The 23861-nt window shown below is 32.6% G+C and overlaps 1 protein-coding gene across 1 annotated transcript in view; it reads right to left on the reverse strand.

Annotated features, from left to right (window-relative positions):
• The window catches only part of USH2A (usherin), a 1059501-nt gene that overhangs the window by 286870 nt on the left and 748770 nt on the right, over positions 1 to 23861 (reverse strand). Inside the window, exons 47-48 of the mRNA XM_044674959.1 lie at positions 13368 to 13566; positions 2611 to 2779 (exon numbers count right to left, since the gene is read on the reverse strand). Of these exons, the coding sequence (XP_044530894.1) occupies positions 2611 to 2779; positions 13368 to 13566 (368 nt within the window). The remainder of the gene's footprint in view (positions 1 to 2610; positions 2780 to 13367; positions 13567 to 23861) is intronic.

Genomic DNA, 23861 nt, shown 5'->3' on the forward strand with positions numbered 1-23861 from the left:
TGTCTGTCCTCTTTGGGCAATAGATCTTTCCTGCTGATGTCCTAAGTTGTCTTAGATTGGAAAATTGTTTTACCTCACCTTTATGTGAGTGCTGTTGTTCCAGAATTTGTTTTGAGGAATTCATTTAAAGTTGTTTGGAGGAGACATTTGGTAGAGATCAGGTAGGTCCATGCCTTTTTTCCAACCATTTTGGCCCTGATCCCTCAGGATTCTCTACTTTCAAGAAGCTAAAATAATATTTTATTCTTTAAACTTTGATTTTGTTCCAGTTGAATGTTTGTAAAAGAAATTCAAGGTAAATACAGTTGCACTATTAATAATCATGGTTATGTCTACGTTATACATCAGTGAAACTCATTAATATGGTTTATGGATCAAAAATTCTATCATACAAATAGTTATATACAAACTGGTTGTATATAAATAGTTTTTTACAAACTAACTTGAATAATTTTAACCATGATTTTTAACAACTGACTGAGTTGGTCAGATCTTTTGGCATCATGTTTGGGATATAGATTATATTAATTAGGGTTTAGAAAAAATGTTTATAATGAGTTGAGCATTAATGGTGGTTCTAATACTTTTTTGGCAATATGATGTTGGGAAAGCCATTTCCCTCATCTAATGCTGTTTTCTTATCTGTAGAATAAGGATAATATTGAAACATCTAGTTTTAAAGTGTAGTTTTTAGGCTCAAAAGTGGCTAAATACTTAGAGTGCTTTATAAACTTGCAACCTCTTTATAAATAGTAGCTACCATTATATCAACTCTAATTGTAATTCAGTGCAAATATTTAGGACCCTTCCTAAAGTGTCTTAAAAATTTATCAAATATCCTTCTCCCCAAGTATTTTTTAGTCTAATCAGTCTTGTATCAGATAGAAAACATGCAGGAAAAAAATCAATATTTTCTATGACTCTGCCAGGGCAAATAATGTTACTTACATTGACAGCAAGGGAGGGGATATTTGCAAAGTCTGGAAGAGACTTTTCCTAAATCAACATGCGAACATATTAACACTGTTTAGGAATGTATTCTCGAGTACTATCACTGAACATTTTCTGTATGGTTATGGTTTATGATTTATAAACACATCTAGAAGATCGTGCTTTTCCTTCAACAAAAGAGAGGAGGGCAGGGGCAGTAGTGGGTTAGGCAGATGATCAATGACCAATAACTGAAAAGAAAAACTTCACAAGAATTTATTTTACTATTTCCCCACTGCTCCAGACTGCACTCTTAAAAAAAACTTTCAGTATTCTACAATTGCCTAAAACTATAAGATGTTAAGGTGATAAACAGAATTGGTAAAGGGTATACACTGACCCTGACATTCCCTATATCAATGAAATCACAGGTTTAGCCCCTATCTTTATTATTATTAGTAGTAGTAGTAGTACTGACATCCTTAAAAGTACATGGAATAACTAATTCTCTTTCTATGTCCATGACCTTGGCAGTAGCAGGAAGAGGGAACAAGTTCATAATTCTTCCCTCTACTTCAATATAATATATGTTGCCACAGAATTGGAGAGAACAAATTCAGTGATTATCAGTGAAATGAGATGAAGAAACAATGGTTGGCACTTCATTGTGTCTTAGCAGCAAGGCTTTTTTCTCCAGAGCAATTGGTTGAGTCAATAATATAGTCATATTTCATTGTATTATTCAACCGAAGTGAGAAATACTTATTGCCCAAATTATGATGTGCAGTTGGATGGGCAGTCTCAAATGAGTCAGTCAACTTATATATTGTAGATAGGCACTGAAAATCAATAATGAGATAGACCTAGAATTTAATAAGAGGCAAAGTACAGTATGGGTTACATCTGGAAAATTGAGTAGTAGCTTTAGTGATTCTAAATTTCTTCCTGACAGAAACAAAAGAATCCATTTTTTAAACACTAATATTCTCTAAAAATGCTATATGTCACTAAATCATATGCAACCAATCACCTCAAAATCAAAATTTAAGGTGAACCAATGAATTATGGAAAGATGAACTGTTAGTATATACAGAATGCAAAAAATTAACAGTGAAAAGTGCAATAAAATATAATCAAGGACATATTCAGTTGGAGAAACTATATATGAAACAAAAGCCAGGAATAACAGATAGACAATCTGAATGCTACTCCAGTATACACAATTTCTAAGTGACCTAAAGGAGGACCTCCCGAATGTTGGCTAAATCCTCTGGGAGGCTTTCCAGGAAGACATGAGCAAGAATTATACAGGATGAGAAGGCATTGAGTCATTGCAACCTTATTTAGTGAGAAAAAGAAGTGTTTATACTGATGAGATAGCAGATCCTTCAAAGTATCTGAGTATTTAAAGCATATACAGTTACATTATGTATATATCCAGGTTTCTTATTTCTCATTTTCAAAGTCTTTCACACATTGCACTAAAGCAAGAGAAGGAATTAAAATGAAGGAGACAGGTTACATGTTATTGGATCTGGTTTGATGTGGAGTCATTTAAAACAATTAGCTAAAATTGATTGGGGGAGGTTTCCAATGGTTTCATGGAATTTATGGATCCATTTGCTTTTTCTGTCCCACAGTGCAAAAGATAATTGACTAATTAAAAAAATGTTTTCTCACCTGGGAGGACTCTGGTATAATACCCAGAGCAGCACTGATGTTTCTGTTGGATCTCATGCATGCGACCACCACAACAAATTCTGGATGAATTAGGACCAAATGGGATATAATTATCCTCACAGCAAACATATCCATGTTTGAGGTCATAAAGAATTCCATTGCAACAAATCTGAAAGTGTTTTTAAAAATAGGGAATATCAGCTAAACATATTTGTATTGTCCCATAAAACCACAAGCCATTTTCCCATATGCCCTTGATCAGAGGGCACTTGACCAAGTGAAAACCAGAGACAGAATGATGCAACTTTGTTAAAATTGAGCACTCTCCAACATGATTAGGATTCAATAAATGACATCTGATAGCATACAGATTTTCTATTAGCCTTCAACTATGCTGCCCTAATAAAATACTCTATAAATATGAATCATCTTTTGAATGTTTGTGTCTTCCTATGTAGAGTTGATTTAGATATGTAGATGAATGGTTTCCTTTAATATTTTTAATAAAACTTTAATGGTTAGACATTTAACATTAAACTCTCTGGAACTGTGGAAATAATATTTCATTTTAATGTTTAGGTTTCTTTGTTTCATTTTAAAATAAAAATGAATATTGTTCTTCTTATAACCTTATTCATAATCACAATATTCAGACAATGTGATCTCAACATAGAAAAACTTCTATAAATTTGAGTATACAGAGCACAGGTCACCAATTTTTTAAAAAAGAAAATTTACATGGAAATGAATTTTGAAAAGCTCTTTTAACTCTGGATTTTCTTTAGGTACTGGGAAAGAAATTATATGCTTGAATAATCAAATAATTATTTGCATACTTACTTGTGGACAGAAAGAATAACATACTGTATACATAACAAATCATGCTGAACACTCACAGAAAGTTACCTCAGAATCTCTTCTCTGTATGGCTTACTTTAATTAGAATGTACACTTCCTGTGGCTAGATGAAAAATTCATTCGGGAGAAAAGCACTTGTTTTTAAGAGGTGTTATCCATTTCCCTCCTTTTGTATGTTGCCTACTTTATTTTACAACCCTTGAGCCCCAATAAAGCTCATCACAGAAGCAGAGAAATATGGAATCTCTTTATAGCACTTTAAAGGGAATGCTAGTTTGCATGTATTTAATTTACTCATCAAATACCAACAATACAAATATAAATTATTCAATTAAAAATCCAAAACTATGTCTATGGAAGAGGCAAATAATTAGAAATAAGTGGAAAACACACCCAAACACAAACACAAGGTATGAGAGTTGGAAGAAACTCACTAGCTTCTAGGTCAATATAAAAAGAAATATAACATATCTAACAAAGGCTCATCCAGTCTTTGCTTGAAGACCATGCAACAAGAATTATGTTTGTGTCTTTCAGTGATGATTTAAATTAATTCAGGGATTCTTCCCTTTAGCAACATCTTTCTTTTTGCCTATTAAAATTGGAAATATCAGTTTTATAGCTCATAAATATGAAGTTTATTCAGAAGCTCAAAAATTCATTTCCTTTTGTTTCTATTTACCCTCCTCCAAGTCAGTATTTGTAATTCCAATGAGTTTGAGAACTCCTGGCAGGGGAAATTTCCCCCCAAAAGAGGCAATTTGTCTCTTATGTTTCGGCCCTAAAGAGTCATCAAGTTGTTAAAATGTTATTTGATTTGACCAGGATCAAGAAGAGCATGTGAGCTAAAGGCAGGAATTGAGTACAGATCTTCTTAACTTTAAGGCTAACCCTTAAGAAACCCTTGGAAACCTCCCCCAATCAATTTTAGCTAATTGTTTTAAATGACTCCACATCAAACCACTGAAATATATCTGCTAAAATGCTTCTCTTTTGTGAACACTACTATACTACATATATGGACAGGAGCAGCTCATTGTTTTTTTTTTTTAAAGACCCAACTTAATCTAATCAAAATTCATTTAAAATTAGTCCTGAGACATTTGTTTGTCTCAGTTTGATGTCCAATAGAATTGTTATTTGTCTGCAAGAATCATATAAGTAAAACTTCAATCTTAGGATTATTGTTTTAGAATTAGAAAGGAAGACACCAACGCCAACTCCCTTAATTTACAGGAGAGGAACTGATATCTACCAAGAGCTTAATGTCTTGTTCATGGATGCAGAAGTAGTAAGTGGCAAACTTGGGATTTGAAGCAGGTCACTTAACTCCAAATCTAGAACTTTTTCAACCACACCACCACATTGTTCTTTAACCTTCCCTATTTTAGTTTGCTCCAAAGCTTGCCATTTAATCATATGTCTAATGATTCTGAGACATCGGAGGGATAGTCTGCCATCACTCTTTCAGTAGCATCAACCAAATGTTCTATTTCTTTTAATAACATACATAACATACCACTCTTTAAATAATTTTTGAAATTATTATTATGCACAATAGTTCCATCATTTGCAAATTGTTGTAAATTATGAAATGCACTTTTTTGGCAGCATTGTTAGGATCATCACAGGCTATTGGCATTGGTAATAAGCCCAAAGAATTTGCAATAACAACCTATAATATCAAATGTAATCAGGTAATATTAGGACTGTAATAATAAGCAGATAAAAAAAAACAAAGATAAATGACTGGCTTTCTCCTTTTTCTAATTCCAGGAATGAGGTTGCATATAATGATAATGATAGCTAAGGTTTATATAGTATTTATTATGTGCCAGGTACTATGCTAAGTGCTTAACAATTATTAGCCTAATTGATCCTTACAACAATCCCAGGAGATAGGAGATATTATTCTCACCATTTTACAGAGAAGGAAACTGAAGCAAACAGAGATTAAGTGATTTGTCCAGGGTCACACAGAAGCCAAGTATCTGAGACCAGAGTTGAACCTAATAAGTTTTCCTTATTTCAGGCTCTGTGTTCTATCCACCATATTACCTAGCTCCCTCATAATAGGGTGAAGGAATGTGAGGAGTTCTCAGAGCCCTGTTTTCTGCATCACCAAGCATGGGATTTGGATATTTTCTTCATTTTAATTTCATTGAGGTGAGTGGTACAAAACCTAAACAGTGAGAATTTTACTGTGTAATTTGATGACAATGCCACGGAAAATTTTGGGGGTTTGCTGAAAAACACTCTTATCCAAAAGAAAGATAACAAAGAATGAGGTGGATTTGGGAAAGCAAATACGATGAGAAAGCTCTATGTGGGCGCCTAAAAGAAGAAAATTTCTACCTTTAAAATTGAATTTCAAAGTTGCATTTCTAAGATAATTGAACTGGAATTTTCCATCATTGGGGAGAAGGGTATTGGTTTGCTCTCTGAAAACAAATATACTAGTTATTTTTTCCAAAGGTAGCACTTCCACTGAACTTCATAATGAACTTGGTCCATTTTGAAGAATCTAAGTTTAAATAGTCAGTTGTAATGTTTTCTTTTCAAGAATATTAGACAGTATTTATGTACATGAGTCTCAAAAGGGTAATTTAGCTTGTTTCCTTTCCTTATCACTGTATTATACCTATAACTCTTCCCCATAAATGATGGGCTATATAAATTTTAGTTGTGGTGAGATAGGCAATATTCCATTTTCTGTCCTTAATTTTTTAAAATGGATACAGTTGTAATTATGTCCTGTCAAGTAAATTATTTAATTTATAAAAATTGCAATAAAATTCCTATTCACATAGCATTAAGGATTCTGTTTTACTTTATATATTCTTTAATTTGTCCCTAAGAAACTTTACTTATTACATTAGCTACTAAGTGTATTTTTTAATTTTATTTTTTCCAGATTATGTTAGCATAATTTTAAATTTTTTTCTGGCATTTTGAATTCCATGTTCTTTTCTATCCTTCCTCCCAAAGAAAGTAGGCAATATGATATAGTTTATTAATAAATTATAATGTAATACATATTTTCATGTTCATCATGTTCTGAAACAAGATACATATTGCTTGCACTAGAGAAAAATTCATGGAAGAAATAAGTTTAAGAATGGTAAGTTTCATTCTGCATTTAGATTCCATCTGTTCTTCTATGTGAAAGAATTCCATTTTTTATCATGAGTGCCTTGCATTTGTCCTGGATCATTGACTTGTTTATAATAGTTAAGTCATTCATGTTTGACAATCATGCACTTTTGTTGTTACTGTGTACAATGTTCTTGTTCTGCTCATTTCACTTTGCTTCATTTCATTTAAGTCTTTCCATGTTCTTTTGTGACCATCTTGCATGTCATTTCTTATGGCACAATAGTATTCCATTAAAACTTATATCACAGCTTGTTCAGCCATTCCCTAACTGATGGAGATCCCTTAAGTTTCCATTTCTCTGACAATACAAAAGACTAAAAGAGTTTCTATAAAAATTTTTGTTCAAGAAGTTTATTTTCCCCTATCTTTAATCTCTTTGGGATACAGACTAATATTGGTGTTGCCGAGCCAAAGGGTATTCACAGTTTAATGTCTCTTTGGGCACGTTTCCAAATTGCTTTCCAGAACAGTTGTATCAGTTCCCAGCTCTACCAGCAGTGTATTAGTATCCCAATTCTCCAACATCTCTGGCAACATTTATCATTTTTTTTTTGGCATGTTAGCTAGTATGGTTATTGTGTGTTGAATGCCTAATCTAAATCTATTTAATTAGTCCTTTACTCTATTTCTTAGTACTAGGCTGTTCTAATGATTGCTGCTTGATAATATAGTTTTAGCTCTAATATAGCTAAGCAACCTCTCTTCATATTTTTTTAAAGAATTTCCTTGATATTCTAGGTCTTTTGTTCTTCCAGGAAATTTTTGTCATTAATTTTTCTAGACTTATGAAATAAATTATGGATAGTTTGATTGGTATGGCACTGAATAACCATATTAATTTAGGAAGAATTATCATTTTCATTATATTGTCTCATCCTACCCATGAGCAATTAATGTTTTTCCAGTTGTTTAGATCTGACTTTATTTGTGTGAAAAGAGTTTTGTAGTCATGATCATATAGTTCCTAGGTTATCTTGGTAGGTAGACTCCCAGGTATTTTATATTATCTCCAGTTATCTTAAGAAATTTTTCTTTCTATATCTTGCTTTTAGATTTTTTTGGTGGTATAGAGAAATGCTAATGATTTATGTGGGTTTATTTTATATCCTGCAACTTTGGTAAAGTTGTTAATTGTTTCAATTAGTTATTTTTGACCGATTTTCTAGGTATACCATCACATCATCTGCAAAGAGCAGTAGCTTTATTTCCTCACTGCCTATTCTAATTCCATCAGTTTCTTCTTCTCTTATTGCTATAGTAGTAGTGATAATGGACATTTTGTTTCACCTCTAATCTCATTGGGAAGGTATTAGCTTATCCCCATTATAGATAATGTTGGCTGATGGTCTTAGGTAGATGCTATTTATCATTGTGAGGAGTGTTCTATTTATTCCAATGTTCTTTAGTGCTTTTAATCAGAATGGGTGTTGTATTCATTCAAAGTTTTTTTCTGTATCTAGTGAAATAATTATATGGTTCCTGTTCATTTGTTATTGATATGGTAAATTATGCTGATAGTTTTCCTGATATAGTTCCACCTAGACATAGTGTAGAATCTTTGTGATATATTGCAATAATGTCCTTGTTTGTATTTTGTTTAAGTTATTTGTGTCAACTCAGAGATATTGGTCTATAATTTTCTTTCTCTGCTTTTGTTCTTCCTGGTTTAGGTGTCAATATAATATTTGTGTTACAAAGGGAATTTGGTATAGTTCCTTCCTCAGCTTTTTTCCCCAAATAGTTTATATGGTATTGGAATTATTTGTTCTTTAAATGTTTGGCAGAATTCATTTGTGAATCGATGTAGTTCTGGGACTTTTTTCTTAGGGAATTCATTGACAACTAGTTCAGTTTCTTTTTCCAAGATGAGGTTGTTTAAGTATTCTATTTCTTCTTCTATTAATTTGGGAAATTTATATATTTTTTCAAATCCTGGTGTAGTTCACTAAGAGTATCAGATTTTTTTGACATATAATTGAGTAAAATAGCTCCCAATCGTTGCTTTAATTTTATCATTTGTAATGTCACCCTTTTAATTTTTAATACTGGTAATTTAGTTTTCTTCTTTTTTTGGATCAAATTAATTGGTGGTTTATCTATTTTTTAATTTAAATATAAATAAACTTGTATTATTTATGAGTACTATGTTTTTTTCTTTAAATTCTATTAATATTTCCTTTTATTTTTCAGAATTTTCTAGTTTGGTGCTCAATTTAATTTATTATTTGTTCTTTTTCTGTTTTTTTTTAGTTGCATACCAGATTCATTGATCTGCTCTTTCTCTGTTTTATTGATGTAAGCATTTAGATATATAAATTTTCCCCTTTGTATTGCTTTAGCTGCATCTCCCAAATTTTGATATATTGTCTCATTGTCATTCACTTTAATGAAATTGTTGATTGTTTCTATGATTTGTTATTTGACCCACTCATTTGTTGTTAATATATTTAGCTTCTAATTAAATTTTAGTCTTTTTTTCTCCATCCCTTTACTCAGTGTAATTTTTATAGCATTATGTTCTGAAAAGGATACATTTAATATTTCTGCTTTTCTGCATTTGGTTGTGAGGCTTTTATGTCCTATTATATAATCAGTTTTTGTGTAGATGCCATGTAATGCAGAGGAAAAGGTATACATACATTTTTTTCTCACTCTGTTTCCTACAGAGGACTATCAAATCTAACTTTTGTAAAGTTCTTTTCACCTCCTTAATTTCTTGTTTATTTATTTTTGTTTGCTTATCTAATTTTGAGACAGTAAGGTTAATGTCCCATACTAATATATATTTATTGTCTATTTTCTCTTTTAATTCATGCAACTTCTCCTTCAGGAATTTGGATACTATATCATTTGTGCATATATGTTTAATATTGTTATCACTTGTCTATGTTCTTTATCAATATGTAATTTCCTTTCTTATCTCTTTTAATTAGGTCAACTTTCATTTTTGCTTTGCTGATATCATAATTGCTACATCCACTTTTTTAACTTTAGATAAAGTGTGATAGATTTCGCGCCATTCTTTACTTTTACTCTGTGTGTGTGTATATCCCTACTTTAAATGAGTTTCTTGTAGAAAGCATATTGTGGGATTCTACTTTTTAAATCTATTCTACTTTCCTTCTATGTTTTGTGGGTAAATTCAACCCATTCACAGTTATGATTACTGTCTGTTTTGTCACATCTTATTTTCCCCCTATTTATCCTTCTCTTTCTCTCCTTTCACTCTTTCCCTGTTCACAAATACTTTTGCTTCTGTTTACTATCCTCCATGAGTTCCTCCTCCCTTTTGTCTGTTCAACTTCTTTTTATCCTCCCTCCCCTTCTAACTTCCCTATTGGATAAGATGGATTTGTATACATAACTGGAGTATGGATATTATTCCCACTTTGTGTCAATTCTGATGAGAGTAAGGTTTGAGCATAGCTTGCCACCCCTCATCTTCCCTTTCACCATATTGATTCTTACATGCCTCCTCATGTGAGGTAATTTACCTTCAACTATCTTTCCTTTTCTTTTTTCTCCAGTGTATTCTTCTTTCTTATTCTTTGTTTTTTTTTTTTTTTTTGGATATTGCCCCAAAATATGCAACTTATTCTTTGCTCTTTGTCTATGTATGCTATTATACATTGCTCTAGTAGTGATAAAGTTCTTAAGTATTAAGCATCTTAATATTCTAAGTACTTTAGGTGTCAGGTACTTCAAGCATTAAAGTTCTTAAGTATTAAGCATCTTAATATTCTAAGTACTTTAGGTGTCAGGTACTTCAAGCATTATATATATATATATATCTTAAGCAACTAGTGATCACCTTCACACTAGTAAAATAAAATCAGTTTATCCCCATTGTTTCCCTTGGTTACCTTAAAGTAATTTAAGTATCTTAAGTAACTTTTGTACCATGAATATATTAAATATTCTATTTATAATTTTCTCATGTAAACAATGCAATTATTTCAACCCCATTGCTTCTTCAGATTTTCATCTGTTTTTTAATGGTTTTGAAGTTGTTTTATTATTTCCTGATGTCTTATAAATTCATTAGCTTCCATTTGTCCAATTCTAATTTTTAGGAAGCCATTTTCTTCTATGCAGTTTTATGCTTCCTTTTTTATGGAGTTAGTCTCCTGTTTGAGATATTATATTTCCTTTTTTAGAGAACTGTTTTCTTCAGTAAGTTTTTGTTCTAAGTGGTTGATTTTTCTATCATTTTCTTTTCTAATTTTTTTCTGTCTCTTATTATTTGTTTTTTCCTACTCTGTATTACATTCATTTCTGCTCTTCTAATGAGGCTGGACTGATCCAACTGTGTTCTTTTCTTTGCCTCTTGTGCTGTATCATGTCTGAGTTCCTTTGAGGCTTGTTCAGTGTTTTCTCCTCATACCCTAGTGAGAAGAGCTCTCCTTACTGTCTCTCCACATTGTCCTGGGCCAGAGCATTGCCTAACCCTTTCTTCTGTTGGTTCTTTCCCCTCAGGGTTTGTTTTGAGTTGTTTATGTTCTTCTGTGGTTATTTGAAGGATAGTTAGCAAACTCTGAGGGTTTCTTATTCTGCCTTCTTGGCAACCAGAAGCACTTTCCTCAACATTCAGTTTTGATAGACATTTTTCAAAACATTAAAAAAAACCCCTCAGTTTTAATAGTTGAATAAAATGGGAGGTGAGAGAAAACATTATAATAATTTAAACCAGAAAATACACAGATACCCAAAAAATATCATGTAGTAGCATAACTGCCTGTGCATATTATTAATTTGGTTCTGCCAGAAAATACACTCTAATAGAGTGAGTCTGATGTTTCATCATTGTCATGTAAAAGTGAAATTTGGGAAATGCCATCTAAAAGTGTATATATTTCTATGGACATGGAAAATGTATCAAACTACATTTCCCGTGATCCAACGTGGTCCAACTGGTTTCCATTTCTGGGTTTTTGGGCGTGGGGAGGCCTACGTCTTGACGCAGGGAAGAGTTTATAATCTTCTGGGTTAGGAGGGGTCTCTCTCTTGGCCAGTAGACTCAGGTAGAGACGGGAGACAAAATGGAGGCGGCAGTTTTGAATTCTTATAAGCGCGTGGTCTAATAACTTTATCTTTTAACATGGCTTTAATTAAAATACTAATATATATATTTATACCAGCCTTTATTATTTTTCATATTTATAGTCAGCAAGTGACTTTGGGTTTGGAAAGGTTCTTTTTTAATTTTAATTTTGAATATTTTTCCCATAGTTACATGTTTCATGTTCTTTTCCTCTACCCTAGCCCTCCCCATCCCCTACCCCCCATAGCCGACACACAATTTGGTTTTGGAAAGGTTCTATCAAATGAATGAAGACTCAGGAAACAATTCAGTATGTTGTTTTGATCAAATAAAAAAATAGATTGTATAAGTATTAGTGTATTTTCCCCCAAATTATCTGTTGATACAATTTTAAATAATATTTTTGACATTAGCATGGTTTTAATGAAATGGCACTAAAACTTTTAAGACACCCTGTATATAAAGTCCTGAAATGACACATAAATGTGAATTACTATCATGATTACTTTAGAAAAAAAAAAAGGTGCAACTTCTTTTTTCAAAATGGCAAGTACCTTAGTCCACTGCCTAAATTTAAGGAAAGCACTGAAATTATTCAACATTCACAAAATAAAATAAACCATTAGGAAATTGGTTTTCTGGCCTAATTTATTCAAATTTATGTTTCGAATTGATCAAATTCAATGGACAATTCTATGACTCACCAATAAAATTTGACATACAATACTATATAAACATACCACAAACTTTATCATTAATGGAAATAACATGAAACAAAATAATAAAGGCAGAGGATATAAAGAGCATATGTTTTTATGCTTTTCTACTTAAATCTCATTTTTCAGAAAATATTCTATACATTTTCTATAAACTTTTCCCTAAGTAAAACATAGGCCTTTGGAAGATGTAGCATGTGTTATTACATGAAAATATCAGAGTTTGAATGTTTAATTTTTCGAAAATATTCAATTTGTAAGCATAATACAAAATTTGAACTCAATTTTTTTAGAAAAATGATTGTACAAACCTTCTTGGATGATAACTCATTGCTAAATCTGTCAGACACAATATATTTTGATGTGAATCACTCAAATAATTTACTCTCCTAATTACCAACTCTTTGGACAGTAAAACCTTGTGAATAGTAATGGCTTTAGCCACTGAATGTATGATGCTGTTGTAGACAAATAGGGACATTATTTCATTATATGAAATCTTGCCTTCACACTAAGGATTTTCTGCATCATTTGTCAATAAAAACCATTTATAGACTCCTACTGTCTGACTGTATTATTGATCCAAATCCTAAGCTACAACTAACATGAACATTAATCTGCAAATGACCATAATTTTAAAATATTTCTTATAAACCACAAGTCTTCTTTATGGATGCTCATCATTGTCAGATAAGCAACCACCCACTTTGAACTGAAACTACATATATTTGTTGCAAAGAGGATCCAATTCGTTCCATTAGACAAGAATTTGGGAGGTGACTAATTATTCCAAATAAACCAATTTAATCTTTATAGATAGTGATAAATGTTAAGAAGAAAATGCATACTATAAATAGTCTTTTTTTCCCCAAAAGGTCTTCTGATAGCAGATATAAGATATTATAAACTCTGATTCAAAGAGCTACACATTTTCTGAGAAATTTTAAATTAAATTAAAGTTTAATGAGTAAGTTTAAAAGAATTACCTTAAATTCAGGAGAATAACACATGTGTCCACAGATGTTTTCAGGCTTCTGACAACTTATAATCCTGCAGAACCCATCTCTCTGGTCCTCTATCACTTTTTGGGCTACAGTACAAGAATGCCAGGTTTTCCGCAAAAGTTCATACCCAAGGATGAGACCATTTGGTTGTGCTGGTGACTCCCAGTCAATCTGAAGTGACCTAGTATAATAAATAATCAACATGTGATGCTTAAAATGTATCATGGACAAATATTAGATCTTTGAACTTGGATAGGAAAAAAATGAATCTGTATTTTCACTAACCTTTAAGTAAAATTTATTAATTCCTTCTGTTATAAATGTAGGCAGAAAAGAACATAATTCTGGGAAGGGGTCTATGGGCTTCAATAGATTGTCAAATCAGACAATGATACAAAATAGATTAAAAACCTATTATTTAAGGATTAGAAGTTGTTTTTTTTTAAATTTCATTTTTATTTCCCTAATTTTTAAAAAGTATTTACATTCAGTCTTAGAATCAATATTGTGTATTGGTTACAAAGCAAATTAAATGACTTGCCCAGGGTCACATAGCTAGGAAATATCTGAGATAAGGTTTGAATTCAGGACCTCCCATCTCTAGGCCTGGCTCTCAGCCCACAGAGCCACATACCTGAACCATACTACTTTTTTAAGAAAAATTCATTGACATCTTGTACAGTTTCTAGAAATACTCTAATGTAGCATTTTATACTCAGATTAGACAGAAAGAAAGAAAGAAAGAAAGAAAGAAAGAAAGAAAGAAAGAAAGAAAGAAAGGTAGATAGATAGATAGATAGATAGATAGATAGATAGATAGATATTGTTTACCTTGTGGTAGTCATTTCCTTTGAAGAAGAGCTAGAGAGTAAGGAATAGGTAAGGAACTACTTATGTGTAAGTAGGATATCTGTTAAGTTAGAGGAGAAGATTGAAGGATAAAGTGATCTATTAGTGAGGTAAAGCAGAGCTGGATCCTAAGCAGATGTTTTCAGGCTTCTGACATTCAGTACAGTGGGGCTGATTGGCTGAGGTTTTAGTAAACATTTACAAGATTTTTTTGTTGATTTGTCTGAACTCAATTCTGAACTTAAAAGTACAAATCATTTTATAAACATAATGCTAAGAAAGTGATAGCCATCCTCAATTGATAAAAAAAAATAATCTCACACCTTATACTAAGATAAATTCAAAATGGGTAAATGATTTAAATATAAAGAGGGAAACTATAAGTAAATTAGGTGAAGTTGGTATAGTATACCTGTCAGATCTATGGGAAAGGAAAGAATTTAATACCAAACAGAAATAGAGAACATTACAAAATGTAAAATGAATACTTTCAATATTAAATTAAAAAGGTTTTGTACAAACAAAATAAATTCAACCAAAATTAGAAGGGAAGCAACAAACTGGTAAAAAAAAACCTTTGTAACAAAAACCTCTGACAAATGTCTAATTTCTCAAATTTATAAGGAACTAAATCAAATGTACATGAAATCAAGCCATTCACCAATTTACAAATGGTCAAAGAACATGAATACGCAGTCTCTAGACAAAGGAATCAAAACTATCAATAATCACTCCAAAAGGTGTTCAAAATCTCTCTTACTTAGAGAAATGCAAATCAAAACAACTCTAGATACCATCTCATGCCTAGAAGATTGACCTATATGACAGTAAAGGAAAATAATCAATGTTGGAGGGGATGTGGCAAAATTATAACACTAATGCATTGCTAGGGAATTGTGAATTGATACAACCATTCTGGATGGCAATTAGGAATTATGGCCAAAGGACTTTAAAAGAATGCATGCCCTTTGATCCAGCAATACCACTACTAGGTTTGTACCCCAATGAGATAATACAAAAGAGTTGTACAAAAATATTCATAGCTGCATTCTTTGTTGTGGAAAAAAAGTTGGAAAATGAGGGGATGTTCCTTGATTGGGGGATGGCTAAAGGAATTGTAGTATATGATGGTGATATAATACTATTGTGCTATAAGGAATGATGAACTGCAGGATTTCTTTATGAACTGGAAGAACCTCCATGAACTGATATACAGTGAAATGAGCAGAACCAGGAGAACATTGTACACTGAAAGTGAAACATTGTGGAATGATCCAATCCCATGTAATAGACTTTTCTACTATAAGCAATGCAATGATCCAGGACAATCCAGAGGGACTTATGAGAAAGAATGCTATCCACATCCAGAGAAAGAACTGTGGGAGTAGAAACACAGAAGAAAAACATGTGACATCACTTGTTTATATGGGTATATAATTTGGGTTTTTAAAAATTACTCTATTACAAAAATGAATGATATAAAAATAAATATCAAGTGATAACACTTGCATAATCCAGTGGAATTGATTGTCAGCTCTTGGAGGGGAGAGGAAAGAAGGGAGGAAAATAAAATGAATCAGGTAAACATGGAAAAATATTTAAAACTAAAAAAAACAGAGAAAAGATAATTTTAAAAAATCATTAAACAAATTCTAAGCTAACAGGTTATTAGACTAATAAATATGTATTTTTAAAAGCATAAAGTATCCTTTTTGGTGGCCAACTAATATAAACAATAAAAAGGAAAAGATACATTTTTAAAATAATATGTTTTTTATAATTGTGATTGATGTGTAGAAAGTAGGTAGTGTGTTTCAGTTTTATAGACTTCTGGTCTCATTAATCAGATTTTTGAAATCTTTCAAAATTACTATTTTCTGTGTAATATCATTATGTAAATTGTTCTTCTATTTCACTCACTTTGGTATGTATCAAATAAATATACTCTTCCCAATTATCTCTGAAACTCTCCATTCTATTATTTCTTGTGGCACAATAATATTCTCTTCACTTATCATGCCATAGTTTGTTTAGTCATTCCTTAATAGTATGTGACTCTTTAGTTTCCAGTTTTTTACTAGTAGGCAAATTATTACTATTATTAATTTATTTGAACTCAGGCCAGAAGCGAAGACTGAAAGGAAAATTATTGGATAAATTTAGTCATGAGGACAGAACAACAGTCAGAAAAATTGAGCAAGGCAGCCAAGAATATCATTATTTCCAAGGCACTTTCCCCTGGGGAGCCCATAAAGGTGAGGTGAGGTGAGGTGAGGTTAAAGTAGGGTCTTGGTGTGCCTATTGATGCTGTTGACTGGACCCATGGTGAGTATAGCAACATTGGGGTTAATAGAGTGTTCGGGGAAAACTAGTACTTCTGGTGTGGTCCAATTCTTTCCTACCACCATAAAAGCTAAAATATGCTGTGCATGCTATAGCTTCTTAATCTGCCCCTTCCCATAGTACTTGGATTATATCTCTCTTTGACCTATTTTTAGGTCATTTTTAATTATCTTTCTTACATTTCATTGTACTTTTCAATTATGTTATTTTGTCTTTGTATTTCTCACCTCATTAATTTGTCATTTTTTCTTTGGCTTATATTAATTTTTAAGGTATTCAGCACTTTGATGTTTTCTGCTCTCTGTTGTCAGATATCCATTTTCTTTGTCATTATTTTTTCTCTTTCCTATTTTGTATTTCATTTCATTCTTTTAAGGTAGTCTTTTTGAATAGAATGTTTTTCTAGAGGCTTTCATTGAACTTGTGAGATCACTCTCTCCAGGATTTGTGCTGTAGTAACCTCTCAGTTATATAGTACTTGCTATTTTCCTTGGTTTTCTTATCTTAGAAGCCTTAGTATTTAGATTTGTTGGTGGAGAGTCTGCACTTAAACCAGGTTCTGATACTGTGCTTGGGAATAGAACAGGGAAATCTGGCCTGGTCCCAAGTATAAAGGACAAGACCAGTCAAGGGACTCCAGTGCTGGCCTCTGCCTATGTCATTTTTTCCCCCATAATTTTCCTAGGCTATGCTTTGCTTTACTTGAGCCCTCAACCTAACCGTTCTTCCACAGGCTAGCAACTGCTACAATCAACTCCATTCTGGGTTCCTATCATGTATGAAGCTTTTATTTGCCATTGCCTGCCTTCTGCTACTAGACTCTGGACCTAGACTAAGCATACATTTATGGCTCTGGACTGGACCATTACAGCTGAGCTGGGGCGATTGGGTGCCATACTCTTATGCTCTCTTGTACTTTATGGTTCAAGTTTACTATAGTATTAAGGCAGTTCTGTGTACCCCTTGGCTCTGTGTGTGTTCAGATAATTTTCCTTATTTTTCCAATTAATGGTGCATTTCAGGGTTTTTCTCAGGTTTTCTCAGGAGATCTGGGATCCCCTAGGTCCTGGCACAGACTACCATGAGTACCACAATCCCTCAAAAGTTCCTCAAGAAACTTAAAATATATTTAATATCATTTATATCATCTTAGGACCAGCACAGTGGCATAGTAGATAGATTGTTGGACGTGGAATCAAGAATACTTTAGTTTGAATTATGGCTGACAAAGATTATAGCTCTGTGACCCTAGGCAAATCACTTAAACTCTCTCAGTCTAATTTTCTTCATCTAAAAAAGAAGCCAATAATAGTATTTATGTCACAGGGTTATGGTATGAAATAAGTAAAGCCATAGATATAAATTATTTTGCAAATCTTAAAGTAATATACACATGACATTATTATTATTATCATGGAATGACAATATTGAGAAGAAGAGGCCCATAATTGTGTAGAACCCATTTCTCTGATCTCTGATCATTTTTTTTAACCACAGTACAAGAAAAATAAAATCTAAAAGTACAAACCAAAGTCTAATGCTATTTGGCTTTGATGATGATTCGGATAATCTGATGAAATCTATCACACATACCATAATCAAAGAAAAATGTTATAGAGTTGATAGAGGGAAAATATCAGCAACATGAGGACTAGAGTTCAAATTCTATCTCTGTCATGTATTGCCTATGTGACTCTGGGAATGTATCTTTACCTCATGGTGCCTTAGTAATTCTTTAACATAAAATTATAGAAAAGGTACAATGTTTTGTTAGACAAATTCCTTCCTAGAAGCTCCCTATGTCAATGAAACCAGAGGTCCGAATCTATCCAAAAATAAATATTATATTGGCCAATAAATATTTATTAAATGTTTGTTATGTATAAAACACTCCATTAAGTATGGTAGATGTTACAAAGAAAAATGTGTTTGATCACTTCAAAGAGCTTATAAATATGGTTCCTCATTATATTGCATCATGAATCTTTTGAAAAAATATCATTAAATAAAAATGGCATTTTTTTATTTCCCCCATTATCTGCCTTTATTTTAAAGAGGTATAATAAAAGTTCTTTGACTGATTAATTGATCTGCAGGAGAAAATAAGCTCCATGAAGACAGGTCCAGTCTAGTTTTTGTAATTGAATATAGTATCCAGAAATTATTAGTTACTAAAGAAATACTTGATTGATTTACCTTTATGAATTAAAGTAAAAAGACACTATGAACGAGTCAAATGACACCACATACATGCAACATATTTAAATCTGAGGTTTTATGTTAAGAAAAAAATCAATCTGGAATAATGTTAAGTTTTAATATAACTTAAAAATATAAAATTATTTCATTTTCTCAAGGTACGCATATAACACATTTAGCCATAAGTGAATGAATGTCATCTATGGGGGCATAGTTTCATAGGTGACTTACATAATCTTTATCCAACTCTAAGAATTAATTCCTTATTATAATTCTTTTGTATTCCTTACATATTCAACTACCAAAAGAAAGCCTACATTTAAATGGCATTAAAAAGTCTGACTTGCCCACAAAAGCAAGGGAATTAGTATTGTAAAAGCTAAAAATCCACCCTGCAGGTCAGCATTCTTGCCTTAAATACATGCCACTGTGACTTCTCTCTTCTCTGTGCAACATAGTTAAGTTTGAAGTGAGACAGGTCATATTTTCAACTGTAGCTAAGAATGATTTTGCTTTTGAGGACTGCACTCACACATATGAGGGTAAATTTTCAAAGGTGCATGTAAGGCTGAACAGCTATATAGCTGTCATCCAAGCAAGTCCTGGGAGCATGGAAAAACTTTGTGCGTTGCTTCTACAGTGAAAAAAAAATCTCTCTCTTTGACAAATATGCTATATTGCTCATCCCCAGAATTAGGGCTTAATTGCTTTGCTGAAAGAGAGGAAAATTAAATAATTGTATATATGCGATAGAAATAATGATGAAAATTGTGGGGGAAAGCACAAGATGAAAATATTTAGAATGGTTACAGATGCACACACAAAACCAAATGACCAGAATAATATTATGTTCTCTCCAATGTGCTATCGACCGCGCTGCCTAGCTGCCTCATAATTAGTTTATAGAACTACTATTGACTCTCAAAACTTTGAAGTTGAAAGGGGCCTCAGAGGCCAGATAATCCTACCTCCACTTAAATATCTATCTCTTCTATAAGATACCTAACAAGGGTACATCCAGTCTTTGCTTGAAGATATCCAATGAAGAGGCATCCCAGTGCTTATTAAGTCACATCAAACACTTCCCATGTTCCAAGCACTGCAGTGTTAGGAATACAAAGAAAAGCAGACAGTCCCTGAACTAAAGGAACTCCCCATCTAACTGGAGAAGACAAAAGAAGCTGAGAAGTTGGGACTCTGTTGCATCAGAGGGAGGAAAGCTGGAGGGGTTCCTGGGGAATGGTGACTTTCAGAATTGATGTGATCTTGCAGGATAATAAATTTCATGATGAAGCCCAGGAGAGCAGCCAGATGGGAAGTCATGAAGACTAAGAAGTGATGAGATGGCTGCCTTGGATACTCTCCTTGGGTGAAGGGTCCGGGAGGACCGGCCAATGTTCATCCTCCATCATCTCCAGGCAGATTGAAGGACAGGTCATAGAGGATGGGGGGACTAAGGAGGTGTGAGTTTCAGAGTTAATATGATGTTTCCGGAGGATGTTTCTGGAGACCATAATGAGTCCAGAAGAGAAGCAAGGTGGGAAGTGATTAGATTAACACAGTAAATGTCTAATAAATGTTAACTGAATAACTATTAAATGCCAACATAATTCAATGGGTCAAATGGCATTATCTTGGATACTTTCACCATTTTCTGTACACTCTCTAGCTTATTAATGTTCTATCTAAAATATAGATCCTGGAAGTGAAACCAATACTTCAAGTCTAGTTGGAACAGGATGGAGAAGATCAGAAAACATCATCTTCCTAGAACTAAACATGATAAATCTTTTAACACAGCCTAAGATTGATTACATTAATTTTCTTGGCTTCCAGATCACAATGTTGACTGACTCACTAGGAACTTGTATCAATTTCCCAACAACTCGCCAGATGACTTTTAGATGAACAGGCTGGTCATAGGAACAAAAATGTAAGGAAGAAAAGACTAGAAGATGGTAGAAACATAGCAGGGGGAAGGGGGAAGCATCAATGAGGGTGGCCTTCCTCTATTCCAGTGATTCCCTAAGTGGGTGCCACCAACCCCTGGTGGGTGCTGCAGTGATCCAGGGAGGGCTGTGATGGCCACAGGTGCATTTATCTTTTCTATTAATTGCTATTAAAATTAAAAAAAATAATTTACAGGGGGCTAAGTAATATTTTTTCTGGAAAGGGGGCGGGAGGCCAAAAAAGTTTGGGAACCACTGATCTATTACATTTACTCCCATGTTGCTTAGATCCCATCTAGGACACTCCTTTGGAAAAAGCTACCAGGAGGAATCCATTCCCAAATCCTTTTCTTTCTTACCTGTTCTTAGTCCCTAAGCCTTCAGACTCAATCTAGGCACCCTACTGATTTGGGGTTAAGATTACAACTTCTTGGGGTTTTTTTTGTTAATTTTGTTATTTTATTTTTTTGTAGGTAAGTATTCACTGCCTTTAAATCCTCAGTTTTCCTTGAATAAAATTGTGTATCGGAGTATCTAAATATTCTTTTTAGCTATTCTTTGTCGAGAATTTTTCTTGTTCTTTTTGTTTTGGTAGTTTGATTTTCCTTTATGTCTATATGATCAGATTAGCTAAGGGGATTAGTGATTTTGTTAGTAAAAGAGTAATCTTTTGTTGTAATAGAACAATTAGTTTTGTTAAATAGTTCTGTGTTTTTTTTTCCATTTTGTCTATTTCCCTTTTTAAAAGATTTTTCTTTTGGTGTTTATTTTGGATCTTTGGTTTCTTATTTTTCTATATTTTAAAAATTATGTTCTCAGTCAACTGATCTTCTCTTTCTTATTTTTAATGTGTTAATAGTGAGACAATTTTTTCCCTAAGAACTATTTCAGTGGCATCTCAGAGATTTTAATCCATGTATATTGTCTCATTATTATCATTCTTTTTCACATAGTTCTTAACTGTTGGCATGATGGTCTTACTGATTCATTATTTAAGATATTATCTCATATCCATTCAGACCTGTATCTTCTATAATCCTGTATTAATTAAAGTAACTTTAGGGAGAACTTGGACAAGAGTCACATAGGATAGGTAGGCATAGGTAGATTGGGTTATGTATCACTGGAGGAAAAGTCTAAATCCAAAAGATCAGATATATATTTGAGATCTGAGTGTTGTTATATCCTGAATAATATGATGAATAATTTTAATTTTTTACATTTAATAATAATTTTGTCTTGACCTAACATATAATCTATTTTTGTAAAGGTATTGTGTGGTCTTGGGAAGTACTCCTTAATGGTTCCATTAATAAAATATTATAAGCCTTTAAAATTTGAAATTTAAAATTTACTTTTTTGGGGGAAAGTTGTTAGATTTATCAAGCACTGAGAAAAGAACATTAAAGATGACTATAATAATTGGGTCATTGTCTATGTATTTTTGTACTTTAGCCAATATTTCCTCTATGAATTAAAATACTATGCCAATTGGGTTTCTTTAATACCTACTATTTTCTTATCTATGGTATCTTTAAGTATAATGTAGTCACATTTTTATTTTTCAAAGTTTACTTTTATTTTTACTTTGAATGATAAACAAAAATATAACTCAATATTTTTTCAATATTGCCCAAATCAGGTTTTCATTTTTGTTTTTTAAGTATAACATGCTATAGAATATAGAGAGTTGGCCTTTGAATTGGGAAGACATAGGATCAAGTCCTTACATAAAATGGCAATGAAACTCTGAGCAAATCCCTTAATCTCTCAATGCCCCCACTTAATTCTCTAAGGCTATAACTTGCATAATATGGGCAATTCTGCATTGGCAGAAGGCATTTTCTCTTTCAAGTTTCTTTTAACTACTCAACTCAATGGTTTAGTCTCTATGTCTTTATATTTTTTTGTATAAGTACTTCTTACATGCAAAAAATATTGGATATTTTCTCTGTCATTTAGTCATCTTTTTAATTCAATTTAATTCATTTTCTTTTAAGATTTTAAGATGTTTTTAAGCTAAGCATTTTCACTCATTTCTTTTATATTGATTGTTTCCTTTTTTTATATAAGCAGCTTGTTCTTTTGGATTAGCATTATTTACACTTGTATGATGCTTGGTTAGTCTCAGTTTTCTCTGTTCTATCTTAGATGAATTCTTTGAATTTACTTAAATTACTATATGTTTCTTTTCATTTTGTTTAATTACCTTCCCTCCATATCTAACATTTTGCCCATTCCCTTTCCCTTTCCAGAGAAGCATATGGTTTATCTTCACTCTTAATCTCTATACCCTGCCCAACCTCTTACGCCTAAAAAATATTCTTGGGTTATTACATTTCTAAGAAGCATTAATTTAAATTATCATCCTCTTTATTTCTATCCTTTCTTACTCTATTATGAATTCCATTCTTCTGTTTACATGCTTTATCTGAATATGTTCCTGCTTTATTCTATGCTGCTTATGAAAGTTATTGTTCCTGGACTATTAAATATCTTCTCCCTTCAATGTCCAATTTACAGTAGTGTGTGTATAGCTATCTTCTTTTTCCTAGGTTGCTTGTTTATTTATCTGTTGGATTCTTCTGAAACGTTTCACTTTTCATTCATTCATTACACTCACTTTTCATTCATTCATTTACTCTTCATTATTTCTAACCCCCCACCCCCCCGGCCAAACTTTTTTCATGGCCACAAATTTCATCTTCACAACATCTCTATATGAAGCTCCCTTCTCTCCTCTAACATTGCAGCCACCCTCATCCAGCCCCTCCTCACCTCATTCACACCTTGATTACTGAAATAGTATGGTTATGGGTCTATTTGCCTTGAGTCTCTTCACTCTACAATCCATTCTTCATTCAGCCACCTATTCCTAAACTGAAAATTTAATCATACCACCCTCCTATTTAATAAATTCCAGTGATTCTTATGGCTTCCACATAGACAGGGAAATGGTTGCACTTCTCCATTGGTAAGTCTTCTCTTCCCTCAGGATAATAGAGACAGAAGTCCTTGCGATTCATTTTTGGAAGTGGATTAAATTAGATGTCAACTGAGATTCATTCTGAAATGTTTGTAAATCTGTGATTCGCCAGGATATTGCAGCCATCTTACATCCATTTGTAAATCTGAC

The sequence above is a fragment of the Gracilinanus agilis genome, chromosome 4 (assembly GCF_016433145.1).
Source record: "Gracilinanus agilis isolate LMUSP501 chromosome 4, AgileGrace, whole genome shotgun sequence".
In the NCBI taxonomy this organism is placed as follows: Eukaryota; Metazoa; Chordata; class Mammalia; order Didelphimorphia; family Didelphidae; genus Gracilinanus; species Gracilinanus agilis.